The following is a 15,703-nucleotide window of genomic DNA, read 5'->3' as shown; positions in this document are numbered from 1 at the left end:
TTAAAATTCTTATCTAGAGAAATCAGCATTATGTTTATTTCAGAGTTTGCAAGCAGTGCAATTCAGCTAACATACATATATACGTAAGCAGCAAGTGGGTTTAATTTCTCAACACTTCCCTGGAGTCAGAAAAGCACTACAATTACACAAGTAAATTGTGTAATTGTTATAATTGGGATCACTCACAGACTTAAAGGCCTTATTACGTCTAATTCAGGAAGGAAAAACATGAGATCCTAGTTTAACGTATTTAGTATGAATAAACTATGTTTCATGTACTATCACTAATTTAAGTTTAAAATTAGCAACACTATATATGTATTTATACACACGCACACAAAGATATTCACTAATATAAACACAATTAAAAAAAAAAGTCATTAATGAGAATTCAAAGCAATTCCAATTCGATAAGTGCCATTTACATTCATTGTTTTGTAATCATTGTGTTCACACCTGGACCAATTCACAACCATAACTGCCACAGTTCAGAAGTGTATCAGAATGATTGTATAATAAACTTCTATGTACACAGCAAATTCAATCATTGTGAAAGATACCAAAGTAAACTGCATTTAAAACAGAAACTGTAAAGTCAGATATTTGTGTTCACAATCACAGAAACAGAACAACTAAATAAGCAAACTATCTGCAGGTACCTGATAACATTCCCTAGTTTTAAAACAGTTTGCAACTTACATTTAGATTGAAATTTGGCTATTACAGTCCTGTTCCTCTCCAAATCTCTCTCTCTCAAACTTAATTCATTTGCAAGATACTCATTCTAAAGAAAAGAACAAAGACGACTCAAAAATTGTAATTTAGGAATTTTAGTATTAGAATTTTCATTAAGACTGGTTAAATGAGTATAAATGCTTGAAAATATTGCTAATCCATACATATGCAACAGTGAAATTACATAGTATGTAAACCAAAATGAGGTGTTACATAGAAGGCAACAATCAAAGAAATAGCCTCATCTTCACAGCCACTAAATTATCAAGAAAAAATATTTAAATTATGCATAAACTTTATATAAATATTTATCCTGTTTTGTGTTTTTTAAAACCTTGTACTACCTGCACTGCCTGGCTTCTGCATCTTTCAAGATTTAATTCTCTATAACTATTTAGCATATTCTTGATCAACAAATCTCTGGATGTCTGCTCATTCTAAAAAAACCCCAACAGTTAGTTTTTACTATAGGATTCTATCTCCATTTATATAGAAAAGAAATTGTATTTCCAAGGCTTATCTTCCAAAATATAAAAAAAACCATTTCTTTTCTACTGAAAATGCAATTAGTAGGCATTATTCATTCCACAGCTTAGATAACACAGTATTTTAAGAGAAATCACAACAGCAAAGCATACTGCTGTAGCACAGAAAAACTTGTGGAATTGAAAAAAGCCTGATATATATAGACTTATACTTTCCATTGATCAATTACAGAGCTCAACAGGTTCAACAGAAATGCCATCAGTTCCAAAACATTTCAGTTAAAGATAGGAAAGACCTATTTGCTTATCTTATACATTGTAATCGTGATGTTTCCTCATCACATTCTTAGATGGTTTCTCCCAGACAAAAAACACAGATTCTAATTTTAGCAATCTAATGTTCTAGTCCCAGCCTTTTTTCAAGTTTGGAGTATGCCTTCATGAAAATTTCCCAGTCCACATATGAATCTCCTGCCTAAAATGCAACGGCAACAGAGATGGATTCACTGGAAGAATTACACAAGGTGTATCCCATGTAACACTGTCTAGAGAAACATGTATTCTGGGGTCATGCAGCAGTTGGAACAACAGTCTGGTACAGACCAAGAATCTGTGAGACTCTGAGGGATTGACTTGATCCATGCCCCAAACGTATCTCTAGCAACCAAAGCAATGTCCTCCACTATACTGAAAACTCACACACCATTTCAAGGTACCAATTTAGGAAGCTAGCAGTAAGTAATTTTTTTATATGATTTATCATGTGAATAAAAGAAACCACAGCAAGCATCCTGAAATCAACCCATTCTTTCACTGATTAGAAAAAGTTTTCAAAAACCCTTTTGAGAACCTAAAAGATTTTATCATTAGAGATCATTTCAATGAATAATGAAACATTTCATTGGAAATCTTCTTTTCTGAAAACAGATACACATTATCTGTCAGTTGGCAGGGAAATGGATAAAAGGATAGAAGAACCAACTCAGGAACTTCTTAGATGTTTCCCAGAAGGAAAGGCCTTTCTGATTCCAAAAGTCTAACTTTACACCATCTGTTCTCTCTGGAAGCAGGAGACATCCTCTAGTCAAATAACATCTGCGTCTTTTAGCAGAAATCTCATCTTCTGTCTTTCATACCAAAGGACTGATTCAGTCCCTACTTCATTCAACTAATGCTTGTAAATTACCATTTGTATTTCTCCGTATTTATTTAAAACAATTTAAAAAAAATAAATCCCAAACTATGCTGTTTAAAATACAGTTGCAACAATTAATTTGTATGAGATGCAGAGCTTTATGCACTAATAAGAAAAGTGATGAGTACTTTGTTTACACAGACGTGTATAAGGTCTAGGAATAAAACCTGTTCTCTCTTTGTACCCATCTATGTGTGTGTGCACAGGTGTTGTGCAAACTTTTTCCACTGACAGAATGAAAATATATTCCTACACTTTTCAATTCTACATCAACAAATAAACTGCAAATTAATGACTTGGCACTTTTTTTATTAGAAGAAAAAATGCTGAATTCTATTAGAACTATCCTATAGCTTTAATTAATAAAGATGAAAGTAAACTAAAACATCTTTATTATTTGAATTTATCTTCTAAATAACTGAAATAGATATAAACATACCCATACTATAAAGGTATCTCACCTGTGATCTAAGAAGGACTAATTCTCTCCTCAATTGCTCTATGAGATTTTCAACAGGATCTACCTGACCTGAGCGTTCTGATTGTCCGTTTTCAAGTCCACTTGCCAAAGTTTTTACTTGCAACAATTCTGTTAGGCATTTCTTTCCTTCTCTGTCTTCTTGGAAGGTAGTTAAATCAGAAAACTTTACTTGCGAACAGTCTTGCTTATCCTTCAATGTCATTATTTGTGTCTTGTGCGTAACTGGCTTTCCAAGAGCAGATGCACAAGGAATCAGAGAGTTTTTGCTGAGAGAGAGTCCTGGCCAAAAATTTTCCTGACCTGTTTGGTCTGAATTAGAAGTTACAGACACTTGATTCTGAAAAGATGGTTTGTTTCTGTAATTCCGGTTATTTACCTCTGAGGTCTGACACACTCGCTGATAAGCAGAAAATGAACCTGTGTAGTCTGATTTTAAGACTTTTGACATCTCTCTATTGTCTGTATCATCTGTTATTCGTGATGACTGTGTAAATTGTAGCTCTGGTGATACGAAAAGCTCTTTTATATCAAGAGTTTCAGAATTACAGTTGTCATTAACTAGTTGCCACTCTGTCACATGTTTTGAACCTAAATGAACCGAAGAAGTATTTCTGTTTTTTTCCAAGTGATCTAAGTTCTTAAGTACACCATTAGGTCTTCTAGGTAGACTTCTCACAGCCTTACTGTTTTCAGCTATATCTTTCTCTGACTTCAGAAGTCTAACTGGTGCTTCTCTATCTGCAAGTGTGTTTCTCCCTTCCACGTTACATGAGCTGCTAGCCTATATTCACAAAAAATATAGAATATTCATTAGTCTTCTAAAAAAATTACCAATTATTAATTTTTGGATTTTTTAAAAGCTGTTAATAAAAGCACCTAGAGAAATATTTGAACATATATTTACAAAATAACATTATTTTTATTTTGAAAGAGAAATACAATAAATGTTTATAAACTTGCTTTATGAACCTACCTTTGCTTTTACTTCAGCAATATCATGTCTGTTCAAGAAATCCAACTTCCTCTTACTCATTTCCTTCTCTTCAGTAAAGCTATCGGTTACCTGCACATCACCAGCATCCAATCCTAATTGCAAGTAAATGTACAAGTAATAAATTATTATGAATTTTTAATTAGTCTCCAAGCAAGGGAATATATTCCATTTAGTATATCTGAGCTCTAGTTTTCTACCTGCAAAGTAAGCAGCTGTAAACCTTTCCATTTGAGCACATTATGCTTCCCTGGGTGGCACAGAATTGAAATGTTAAGATTTTTGAAACACATACATTATATAGATTTACTGGAAATCATGGCAAGATCGTCCTGCATCTAAGACCTGCAAGCCAATGACACAACTCCCAGTGATGCACTACTAGCCATCACAAGTCAAAAAACTACTGGGCTGTAAAGACTACAGAAATACAAAACCACTCACCTCTTCCCACAGATTCAATGAAATGTATTTAGCCTTGTAATTTAAACAAACGAGTAAATATAACATAGCTATATTAATAAGTATAGAAAGCATGTTTTTGAAAGGACAGTTTATAATTAAAAAAATCCTACCTATTGTTGGAACTCTTCTTCCTTTCTCCTGAGCTAACTTACGAACTTGTTTTTTCAGTTCAATTCTTTCCTCTTCTAGTCTTTCAATCTGCATATTATTATTCACAGATCAGTATTTCATTTGTTCAAATACATTTTTATTATGTAGCTCTTACACAAAAATAGGATTTATCACTTGCCTCTTGCAAAAGAATCTGGTTTTCAGCTCTATATTGCTGTTGCTTCAGTGCTTTGCTGTTTCTGAATTCATTTAAATCGATCATTGTCTTTGGCTCAAGACCTAAAATACAGTATATGCTGTATAATTATTCAGTAAAGAAAAACATCAATGTTAGTATCATTAGAATGCAGTTAATTTAAATCAGAACATAACTAGTCAAGTAGAATTAAAAAAAATACGTTGATAGTTGAATATATATAAGTATTTCTATATATGTACACACATCTTATGCTCCATATAATAACACCTGAAGACAGCATAATTTTACCTCACTCAAAAACCAAAATGCAATAAAATGCCACCTAAAATTAACTGTATTTATGTTTAGATTCTTCTATGTAAAAATAAGCCTGGCCAAAGTTTTCTCTGTTTTTCAATCTAGCATTACAACTTCAGTATGTTATGGTTTCCAAAGACCATATTATGAAATTCATTAAGCAGTGTACAGTCAAAGAGGAATCAAAACCAAAAAAGCACTACAAAACTTATTCTTCTACTTTCTTCAGTCAAAGCAACCTGTAAGCCAAGTTTAGTCATGTACATTCAAGTGGAGTCATGTGCATTCATGCAGTTTGTCCTAACTCACTAAAACTACTTGCAAATATTAGCAGAATATATAAAACTATTTCCAAGTAGTTACTTGGTATAGTAAAAGATTTCCATAATATAATGTTATTTCAATTCTTACACAACAAATAACTGAAAACGTAATGGATATAGCATACCTAAGCGCTCTCTGAGGTCTTCATTTTCATCAAGAAAATCATTTATTTTAAATTCGAGTTTATTGACTTCCTTAATTAATGATTCAATCTCATGATCTCGTATTTTGATTTGCTTTTTTAAATCTTTTATTTCAGCAATAGCCTCTTCCAAACCATATATTCCCTGTAAAAACCCAAATGGACAGTAAAAAAAACCCAACCAACAGATGTAAGAAATAAATTATGAATCTGTCTTTCATCATTACATAGATAAGAAAAAACGCTTTTCAACCTGTATCACTCTTCTGCACTATGCTTAGTGAAAAAAGTTACTGAATAAAAAGCAGGTCCTACAAATCTGTCTTTTGACTACAGAGGAGTCTCTGCATATTTCAAAATTGAGTCCTCTTACTACATGATCCTTTGAAGAGTCATATCTTGAGTGTTCAATTACTGTTCAATGGACTTCAGAAGCCCACGTGAATACATTAAAACTGGCAACTTGTAAAAATTGTTAAGTATGGCTAAAAAATTGCATGCAGTCAGTGACCACTAAATGTTATTATGAAAGAAAAAAAAAAAAAAACAGCATCAGAAGTCATTAATTTAATTTCTAATTAGAACAGAGTCAATGAAAAATGGAAGGACGAAATGATCTCCTAAAAATATGATTAAATACCCTGTCCACTCTAACAAATTTTTTACCAGTTCATAGTCTCTCATTCGTTTCAGAGCCTCAACAAGTTCTTTGTCCTTTTCTCTAGCATCTGCTTCTGCTGATGCTGCTGATTTCTCAGCCTCCTTAGTTCTTTCTTCTAGCATTTTTAACTTTTCTTGCATATCCCCAATACGATTCTGCTGAGCAACAGATGAGTGACCTGGAAACAAAAACCTCAATCTGTTTACAATTCAACTACAAATTCTTGCTATCAGCCATTATGCAAGACAGAAACGCTTCAGATGATGTTATAAAGGAGATCTTCATTTTCTGCTCTTTTTAATTAAGTAATTACAAAAGACTACATGTAAGAGCTTTTTTTTTTTCCCTAATTGTTCATTCAAACAATATTTATAAGAAGTAAGTGCTCGTAAGGGACATCAGAATTTATTTTGAATTGCATGTTACTACTGATTTGCAATTCTTGATAGAGCTGAGACCTTATACATTACGCTCTAACCTTTACAGACCAGATACAGTTTTATCAGGCACTGTATTACCCATAAAACCCACTGAAGTACTGTGAATAAATTGGAACTCTTCACAAATGTTTAATAAAAAAAATAGAGACTAATAGTACTCAAATACTGAAAATATTTTTTCTGTATTTCTAAAGAATAAAGAATGCACGGTAAATTTGTGGTTTCTTATTTTCCTTTCCATAGATATTAAAATATCTATGGTCATGTTACCTTTATCTTTTTGGAGATCATTTTTTAATTCCTCAATAACAAATGCATTTTGTTCCATTTCTTTGGTATACTGTTCGACTTGCTCAGTAAGCAATCTTATCTGAGCATCTCGCTCTTGCACACCCTACACACAAAAAAAAAGAAACTCCATTAAAGAATTCTTCTTTACTGACAGGCAAGCTACCAATACAGAACACTACACAGTAAATGAAGAAATTCAAAGTAGCTAATACAAAACAATTTATAGAACATCAAATATACTGTACTTACAACATAGAGTTCAGATATTATCTAGCAGTTGGGTAGATAAAGGCAAAGCAGGAAAAATAAAAGAAAGAGTAAAAATAAAGCATTCGAACACACACACAAAAAGCAGTATTTTAGTTTATCAATTTTAAATGGAACAGTTCTCTAAGAGTTAGCCAATGTATGATTAAAAGTTTCAGATTATATAGGTTTCTTACAGCTTCCTCATAAACAATTACCAGTGGGAACTGAGAGATACAAGTTCAAGATTGGGGGGACTAACAATCCATCATACATGACACCTGTACTGCAGACTGCCTTTCAGCAAGTCATCCAACTTTTACAAATTCATATCACACCTTGTTTTGCATGCATATACATCCATAAGTACACACAGACCGTAAAAGTGACTTCCATTTATATTATACTATTTCTGTGCTTATATACATGAACTTCAGAAATATCACAGAGAGCTTAATGTTATTTTTTCTGTGATGAATTCACAAATGTTTAATAGATAAAAAAGAGGAAAAAGATAAAAAAGAGACTTGGAAAAAAGTTACAGAAAGAAATTATAATGTAAAAATCTCAAGAGTTGCAGACCTTACTTTATACCAATGTTACGAAAAACAAAAGCTCTGGCTTTCTTAGAGGACAAATATAACCACATTTCAAATCTAAAGGTAAAGAGCTTAGCAAAGTTGTAAGGAGCTAAACATAACCCTTTAGAATATAAACATACACTGAACCATAACAAGCTCAGTCCATTTTGAGTTAAAACTCAAAAAAGTGTCTGCTTTAAAAATATGCTTATTTCCACAAAACTGTTCAAAATGTCATGCTAATGATGGTCATCCAAAAAAGCAACCTCTACAACCATCTAGTCAGCTAAAACCAGACTCTACAACTGCTTATCAAAGTTACTTTCAGCTGCCTTTCTCTTCTGATCATCAGAGGCTGATTTGTACTTAAGGTTTTTTTCTCCTGAGAAGCTATCTGTTCCTAGTTTTGGAACACTGCGTAAATATATCTCATCATGCTGCTCAGTCTGCAGGGTCCCAACATGTAAGACAAATGCCATGACACGTTTATTTAAAAATCGTGAAGCAAGGCAGGAAATCATCCTGGTATAATACAGTATGTTTACAGTATACATTTCCATAATGTATACTTCAGGGTTCCTAATGAGCCATGTTATTTATTTATTCTTTTTATGTTTTTCAAGAAAGTTGGGAAATTAAAAATCATAAAGAACTATGTAATTTTGCATGAATATGACAGATACTTAAATTCAGCTAGCTCTCTCATGGACTGAACCACAGACTTAATAGTATGGCATCAGGTGAGACAAAGGAACACAGAAAATTAAACACTAGGTAAGACTCTTCCTTGACTAACCAATTTAGAGGACAAAAACTAAGCTATAATTTAAAAACATTAAATTACAGATGCTTAGATGTTAAAGCAATGACTCTACTAATAGTTAGAAAAGATAAATATGAAACTAACAGAACCAGCTACCAAGAGCTCAGTTCATACATACAGCAAGAGAAGTTTCCTTTGTGCATTGTCTATTAAGCTAACTTTGTAGTGGAATGAATCAACCTGTCTCATAATTCTCAAACATAAGTAATACATGTTCTGGTATTTGCAAACTATGAAAGACTAAATAATTATTTGGTCACTAGTATATTTAGTGAACGGTAATTTCTATGCATTTAATTTCTCACATAGACTGTACCTGCTGAAGGGCCAGTATGCTGTTTTTGTCTACATCAAGTTGGGCCATTTTCATTTTCTCTTTCAAGTTAAACAACATTTGCTGATACTCTAGGAGTTCATCATCTTTTGAAGCTAAGACTTTCTGAAAAGAACATAAAATACCATCAGAACACTTGAAATAATTCCTAAAAGTAATAAAAAAGTATTAAAAAGTACCTTCCATTCTTCAACTTTTGCATTTACAGCTGCCATGAGTGGATCGTCTTCCTCATTCTTTGCTTTCAGCTGGTCTGAAAGCTCCTGAACCTAGAAATGCCATTTGCATGAACATCATATCACATATATGTACAAACATACTACATCAAGCACGTACAATTTAACAGATTAGCATTACAGCAGCAAGGGAAGGTCATGACTCTTCAGAACCGAGTATGACTAACATTTTGTACAAAAAAATTTTGTGATCTGCAGTCAAGTTTTAAAATTTGCACCAAATTTAAAGATCATACTATGTTTAGGGAGTGTTATTTCAGTAGAGCATGTGTTTTTAACTGGATATGTTGAATGTTTTTTAATTTGAGCTAAAATATGAAAATACAGCATAAACCTAAAAAAAAATTACATTCAATGAGTCAGTTCTTACTTGAAATTTGTACTGTTCATTCTCTTTTCTTAACTGATCCATAACAGTATCAGATTGTTGCACAACTAGTTTCATTTTGTTATATTGATCAGTCATCTTCTCCATTTCTTGCACTGATTCCTCAAGATTCTTCCTCATTTCTTGGTTTTGAATGTCTAACTTTTCATTGGCTTCAGTCAAATTCTGCAAAATTAAAGAAAAAGCTGCTTTTAAAAAGTGCATATCTTAATACCTGAAGAAGCACTAATTGATAGCTACCTTAAATGTAAGACTTGAAAGTCTTACATGAAATTAGCACAGAAGACAGTATTTCACCTCTAGATCATCAATTTCAACAAATCCTAACAGCAAATAGAAGACACATCTTCCATTGCCAGTAACTTCATTACCTCTGCCAGATTCACAGATGCAGAGTATATGCATCACAGAATCCAACTGCGTTATGAATTCCCTTACTCCACAAGACTTGATCTGTGAATTGACATAGCTTTGTGAAAAACACTATTGTTAGTAACAGTCTAGTAAATACTCAATAGCATGCATAGATTTTACCTGAATTTCATCCAAATACCGGACAAGCTCATAGTTCTTTTTGGACAACTGTGATCTGTAATCAGAATCCTCTCCTCTTCGTAACAGAATTGTTTCTTTTTGAGAATCTATTTGCCTCTGATAGTCAACTACATCCTGGCGCAATTGTTCATTCTGCACAGAAAGCAATCCAAACTTAAATCTATTTTGAAGAGTTGAAGACAAAGTTGTTGCTTTTCTAGCAAGCTAACACAAAGAGCTAAGACAGTCAAAACCCATACAAACTCCTACAGTCTGCTTTTAAAAAACTTAGAAGCCTCACCTTTTTCTTTAGGCGTTTTTTCTTCAGATTAAAAAGGAGAGAACAAGACCAAGAGAACAAAGCATGAAAAATATTAGAAATTATCTTTGCTTTAGGAAGACTAAATAGGAATCAACATAGAGACAAAATAAAATAGAGTTTTCTATATACCTGTGCATGCATGTACGTACATACACACACATATGTAAAAGGGCATTTTGAGGAATGATTCTCAAGGTTTTCCTCCAGGACATTAACTTTTGCTGTCTGTTTTATTCTCTCAGAGGCCAAGATTACAGGTATTTTCTAAAAACAGCTAGAAAAAATGTTTCAAGAGAATGCTTAAAAAAAAATTCTAGTAATAATGTTAACTCTGTCTTTGCATTTATTGTTATATTAACTTTTGATTTTTTATAATTTTATTTTAACCAGACAATCTTAGCAAAAGCAGCAAGCATAAATCAAATCCTGTCTAATATCTACCAAATCTATTTGTCAATAGTATTTAAGAAAAATACTAAAAAATCAAAACACAAAATCCAGACAAAATTAATGCACAGTAGGACTATGTAAATTCAAATGTAGACACCTCCTGACCTCAATTAACTAAGTTTCATTGGAGCAGATGTAATATATATTTGCTAAGTGTGATTAAAATTCCATATTCTCTTTGTACCAGTAACCAGGAAATGTTCTAAAACAGAATTAAACATCATGCCACACCAAAGATTATAAATACAGAAAGCTAATAATATAAAGTTAAAAATACAGTAAATCAGCAATAATTCTTTACTAACCTCTCTCCTTAATTTGATGTTTTCATTTTCGGCATCTTCATTTCGAAGAGCAAGCTAGAACAAGATGGAAAACCTTTATAGGTATCACTAACACCATAAACTATGAAAACAAAGAACTCCAGAAACAAAACAGAAAACAAATGCACAGTGGTTTTTTTTTATTTCAGAGGCTCCTTTCAGAACATCAACTTTTCAAAAGACATGCCAGAACAGCTTTTAGAGATATCAAGCTGAAGTCCTTCTTACCTGTTCATTCACTTTCTTCTCTTTTTCCAATTCTTTTTCTATATCTGTTAACTGTCTCTCCTTTTGTTCTAATTGTTTTTCCAGTTGGCGGATCTCATCACGCAAAAAACGAGTATCACGACCACCAGCAGATCTTTGTGCCATCTTAAGAGCATTAAAATAACATTATAAATATATTACAGATCTTCAAAATAGAAAGAACTAAAAAAACAAAGCAGATGCTAAGACTAACGTTCCTGGTGTTCAGGAAAAGCAACAGGAAGGGCTCACTAGCTTCTTTCAACAAAACCCAGAAATCTAAAAATAAATGGGATTTATTCAAGTATAAAAAAAATTCATTGTACTTACAGCTCTTTGCAAACCTGAGGCTGGTGAATATTCAAAAGCCAATAAAAGGTATTAACTAAAATGTAGGGCTATTACATCTCTTTACTAGATTAAAATACAAGTCTAAAAAACCTCATTAAACCCCCCCCCACCAAACAGCACTCTATAAACTAACAAAATTTTAAAACATACCTCTAATTCATTTTGAAGTTTCATCACCTTTGTTTTAAATTGATTTTCTGTTAAAATAGAACAGATATAGTGAATTACCCAACAAGGTAAAAAGTACAACAATGGTTAACCTTAGTCTTTAAATATTTGGCTTCACTGAAGCAATTGACTTCAGAGCAGTCGGTATTTTATTCAGTTCCCTAAACTTAAAAAAAACCCCTAAAAAATACATTTAACAAATAATTTAGGAACAGCATAAAAAGACTTGCTCACCACATTTGGCTTGCTCTTCCCCAGCTTTTTCAACTTCTTCTAGTGCCAGCTCTACCTCTTGAGCTTTCATCTGGGAAAAAATGTGTAGTAAACAAAGAAGAAATATTTACTACGAACATAAATTAAAAGATTGTTCCATAGACCTCATGTTTAAAATGATGAAAATGTTTACAAAAGATCATCGATTTTCTCTCTTTAAACAAATGAATCCACTCCCATTTTCCCCTGTGCTGACAATTAAGAAGTTCAGATTGTTGAAATATCTTCTTTAGTAATTTATTCTACAGGGCTACCTACACATTCAAAAGCATACTGCTGAGAATTAAAAACAGTAAAAAAGCCTCTCTAAAACCAATGTGCTAACCTATGCTGCTGTTAATTCTTCCTTTCAGTACATTCATGAGTAAATACAAGAAAGTATGATAGATTTAGAGGATCAGTTTTAGGATGGCGATGTTTCTTCATTTGTGGTGACATTTTTATTTACTCTAAAACATCAACCTACCACAAAAACTTCTATTAAAGTTAAAATCATTACCAATAACTTACAACATTAACCAATTTTTGAGGTATTTGTTTGCATTTTCCATCTATAAAACTAAGGCTCCTTAACTATATAACTATGTTGGTCCTATTCACTTTACTTGCCACTGCTACATGCCATAATCCCAACAGCGACAAGCAGATACATTTTGCAAGCATACATTTGGCATATAAATGCTCTTAGGAGTAACTAGTGTGCTCAATGCAAGGAAAAAAAAAAGTAATGATGCTTTAATTTAAACAAAAACCAAACAAATGCATCTGCAGAATTGTAGGAAGTGAGGATTAATACAAACCTTCATTAGCGACTGAGTAATTTTAAAAAGGTGTATCAGTTGTTCCGGCGTTTCAGTTTTTAAGTCTTTCCCATCAACCTAAGGAAAGAGACAACAGTGTTTTTATACAAATATCAATGAAATCCGCAAAATAAATCATTTATGTATGTGAAGGACCAGAGACAGTTTAGGGAAGAATGCATAACAAACCCCTTATGTTCTGTTTTCCCCTTGAGTACCTTGGACATGGTCTCCAGCAGTCTGTCCGCTAGTTCGTCTTGACGAGGCAGAGCATCTGGATCAACTTTCATAAGCTTCTTCCAATCTAAAATGGGTGCCATACTGAATTTATAATTTTTCCTGGAACAAAAATTAAAATAACAACTATCAGACATGATCAGTGCCCATCAATTTTATGTCAAATGATTTAAACAAGGCTGGTCACTGAACCACACAAGATGATTCTAATAACTGTATTGATTTTGTAACACTGATTAACACTGTGTTCACATTTTGGTCTACTGCAAACAAGGAGACTATAGTAAAACCATGTTTTCTTTAAGTTAAAAATTACATCATGCATACTCAATGAATTTGTGACACTAACAGTGAAGATCACGACACATGAAACCTCTATTTTAACTTTAATATCCTTCTTTTCTTTCCCACCTCTCAATACGGTATTTTTATTTTAATGAACAAACACAACTGGATGCCCTTTGAACCAGCCCTTGGAGGATAAGCATCTCCTTACAGTCACAAAAACATTATTTCTAATATTTAAAACACATCCAACACCTGCTTTAGTTTGATACTATGAGCATCCACTTGACATTCATTTCTAAGATATTAAACTCTTGTATTAAATATCCTTTCCTTTTGATTAGAATACTTGAATTGATAAAGGACAGTAAACAACCTGGAAATCGACAAAAATCTGATCAGAAAGTGGTGTAAAGTTTTGTTCTACTGTTTACCTACTGGTTGCTGTGGGCCACAGTGACTTCTCACATACCTGAAAGTCAATGCAGTATCTGAAAAAGGCAGAAGAGATTGGAAGTCTTGGATTATTCTATTCTCTGGTGCTGTCTCTAGCCTTTATTATCAATATTTCAAAAATTAGATTCTGCCAAGTTTAAAACAGAACATTTTTTAATCTACCTACTGCCCTAAATTATGAATAGGGCATAAATGGTTAAGAAAATTAAGAAAGAAAGAAAACTGACTGGAACATTAAATTAATTATTATTCAAAAAACTAATCATACAGCAGGGTTATATATTTTATAGAAAAAAAAACCAAGCTCAATCAATAACTGTAACAATGATCTCTGCTGAGCATGATATTTTGAGATCTGTTCCATCATGCACCCTGTTCATCATTCAGCAGTTTAAAGACTCAACAATTGAAACTTCCTTCCTTAACGAAAGGCTGAACTGGTCTTACTTTCCCAAAAAATACACCTAAGCAGTCTGAAAGAAGAGCTCTAAGACTTTGAAATCCAGCTGTAAGCTTAAGGGAGGATAAAAATCAACCTTTCCTCACCTTTTCTGAATACATGAACTACTTGAGAGCTCCCCTGTATTTACCATTTCTTCAGTGTTTGCTAAATGTTTTAGAAAACATGCATTCCATATAACCCATGACTTCGTAAGGATAACATCATATATACATTTTTGCTTTTCTGCTTTGTCATAGACAGCAAATACAAGAAAATCACATGCAGGCGCAGACTGATCTTGGCACTCCTACTTCTTCAGTTAATTGAATACTACTTGATTTCATTAACATACTTGTTTAAGGGTTATTTTTTTAAAAACATTAATTTTTTCTTAAACAATGAGATGTAGGAATTATGGGTATGAAATGCCCAACAATCAAAACTATTCTGAAAGCCAATATACAACCTTACTACTGTCAATCTTTTCCTACCTTCCATCTTTCAAATCTCTTTTTCTCTTAACTTATAAAAGAATGTCTTAAGAAAGAATCAGTCCTAAAATTTTATCCAAAAGGAGAGATATCTGTACATAAACAAAACAATCCAACTTGTTGGGAGACCAGCTATGGTGTGGGGGGCACAACCTAAGCATACAGTATGTTCCACAGTATGTACATACTTAAGGACAATAAGAGACAAATTATTTAATTGAAGAGTTTTCCATCATAAAATTTAGCTGATCCCTTGCCCTCAACTAGAACCTGTGCTTTTGGTTGACAGATGATCTGTGTGGTGAGACACTGAGATCATGTGCATTTGACATTAGTTGTCACAAGATTTTCTTGACTTACTCAAGTAACCAAACATACATAAAATGGCCAGATGTTACAAAGTTCAGCAAGGGCATAGAAAGGAGGTCTGGTGGGCATGTTTAAATACTGTCAGAATAACAATGTCCTGTGCTGCCTACAGGAAAGCACGTAAAGAGGCAGCTAAGCTGCCATGCTGATACCTTACCATCACAGTGAAATTAAGCACCGGTAGAAACAGCTGTTCTTTTTCCATACAGGTGTGTACAATGTGCAGCACAGAGTCATGTATACTTGAGCAAGACTGAATATGAAGAAGCAGCATAGTCATGCGGGAGATGTGCTCTGCTAACTCCGTATTAGTTTACCAAGACTAACCCAGCTTAAGCTACTTCTGATTTTCAAATTACACTACCCAGACTAGCTCTCATCTACTAGCTCTACAGAGCACTAGATCTTAACTACAAGGCCACAACCAAAATAGGATCTTGCGCAGGGCTCCTATTTTCTTCCAATCTGTATATCCCAGGCCCGGGAATGATACAGTGACAGACTGCGATCCCTCCAGGATGCTGCTGAGAG

At 33.2% G+C, this 15,703-nt stretch overlaps 1 protein-coding gene across 1 annotated transcript in view; it reads right to left on the bottom strand.

Moving 5' to 3' along the window:
* CEP290 (centrosomal protein 290kDa) overlaps positions 1 to 13,900 on the bottom strand; it is a 54,733-nt gene extending 40,833 nt beyond the window's left edge. Inside the window, exons 1-18 of the mRNA XM_009321333.1 lie at positions 13,849 to 13,900; positions 13,111 to 13,231; positions 12,893 to 12,970; positions 12,054 to 12,123; positions 11,802 to 11,848; positions 11,283 to 11,426; positions 11,037 to 11,090; positions 9,960 to 10,112; positions 9,408 to 9,590; positions 8,981 to 9,070; positions 8,784 to 8,906; positions 6,797 to 6,920; positions 6,092 to 6,264; positions 5,408 to 5,570; positions 4,642 to 4,742; positions 4,463 to 4,550; positions 3,870 to 3,982; positions 700 to 784 (exon numbers count right to left, since the gene is read on the bottom strand). Of these exons, the coding sequence (XP_009319608.1) occupies positions 700 to 784; positions 3,870 to 3,982; positions 4,463 to 4,550; positions 4,642 to 4,742; positions 5,408 to 5,570; positions 6,092 to 6,264; positions 6,797 to 6,920; positions 8,784 to 8,906; positions 8,981 to 9,070; positions 9,408 to 9,590; positions 9,960 to 10,112; positions 11,037 to 11,090; positions 11,283 to 11,426; positions 11,802 to 11,848; positions 12,054 to 12,123; positions 12,893 to 12,970; positions 13,111 to 13,212 (1,891 nt within the window). The 5' untranslated portion in view covers positions 13,213 to 13,231; positions 13,849 to 13,900. The remainder of the gene's footprint in view (positions 1 to 699; positions 785 to 3,869; positions 3,983 to 4,462; positions 4,551 to 4,641; positions 4,743 to 5,407; positions 5,571 to 6,091; positions 6,265 to 6,796; positions 6,921 to 8,783; positions 8,907 to 8,980; positions 9,071 to 9,407; positions 9,591 to 9,959; positions 10,113 to 11,036; positions 11,091 to 11,282; positions 11,427 to 11,801; positions 11,849 to 12,053; positions 12,124 to 12,892; positions 12,971 to 13,110; positions 13,232 to 13,848) is intronic.
* Between the last annotated feature and the right edge of the window lie 1,803 nt (positions 13,901 to 15,703).

The sequence above is a fragment of the Pygoscelis adeliae genome, unplaced genomic scaffold (assembly GCF_000699105.1).
Source record: "Pygoscelis adeliae isolate BGI_AS28 unplaced genomic scaffold, ASM69910v1 Scaffold232, whole genome shotgun sequence".
Taxonomy (NCBI): domain Eukaryota; kingdom Metazoa; phylum Chordata; class Aves; order Sphenisciformes; family Spheniscidae; genus Pygoscelis; species Pygoscelis adeliae.
Note: the sequence above shows the minus strand (reverse complement) of the source record. Positions and strands in the feature narration are given on the sequence as shown.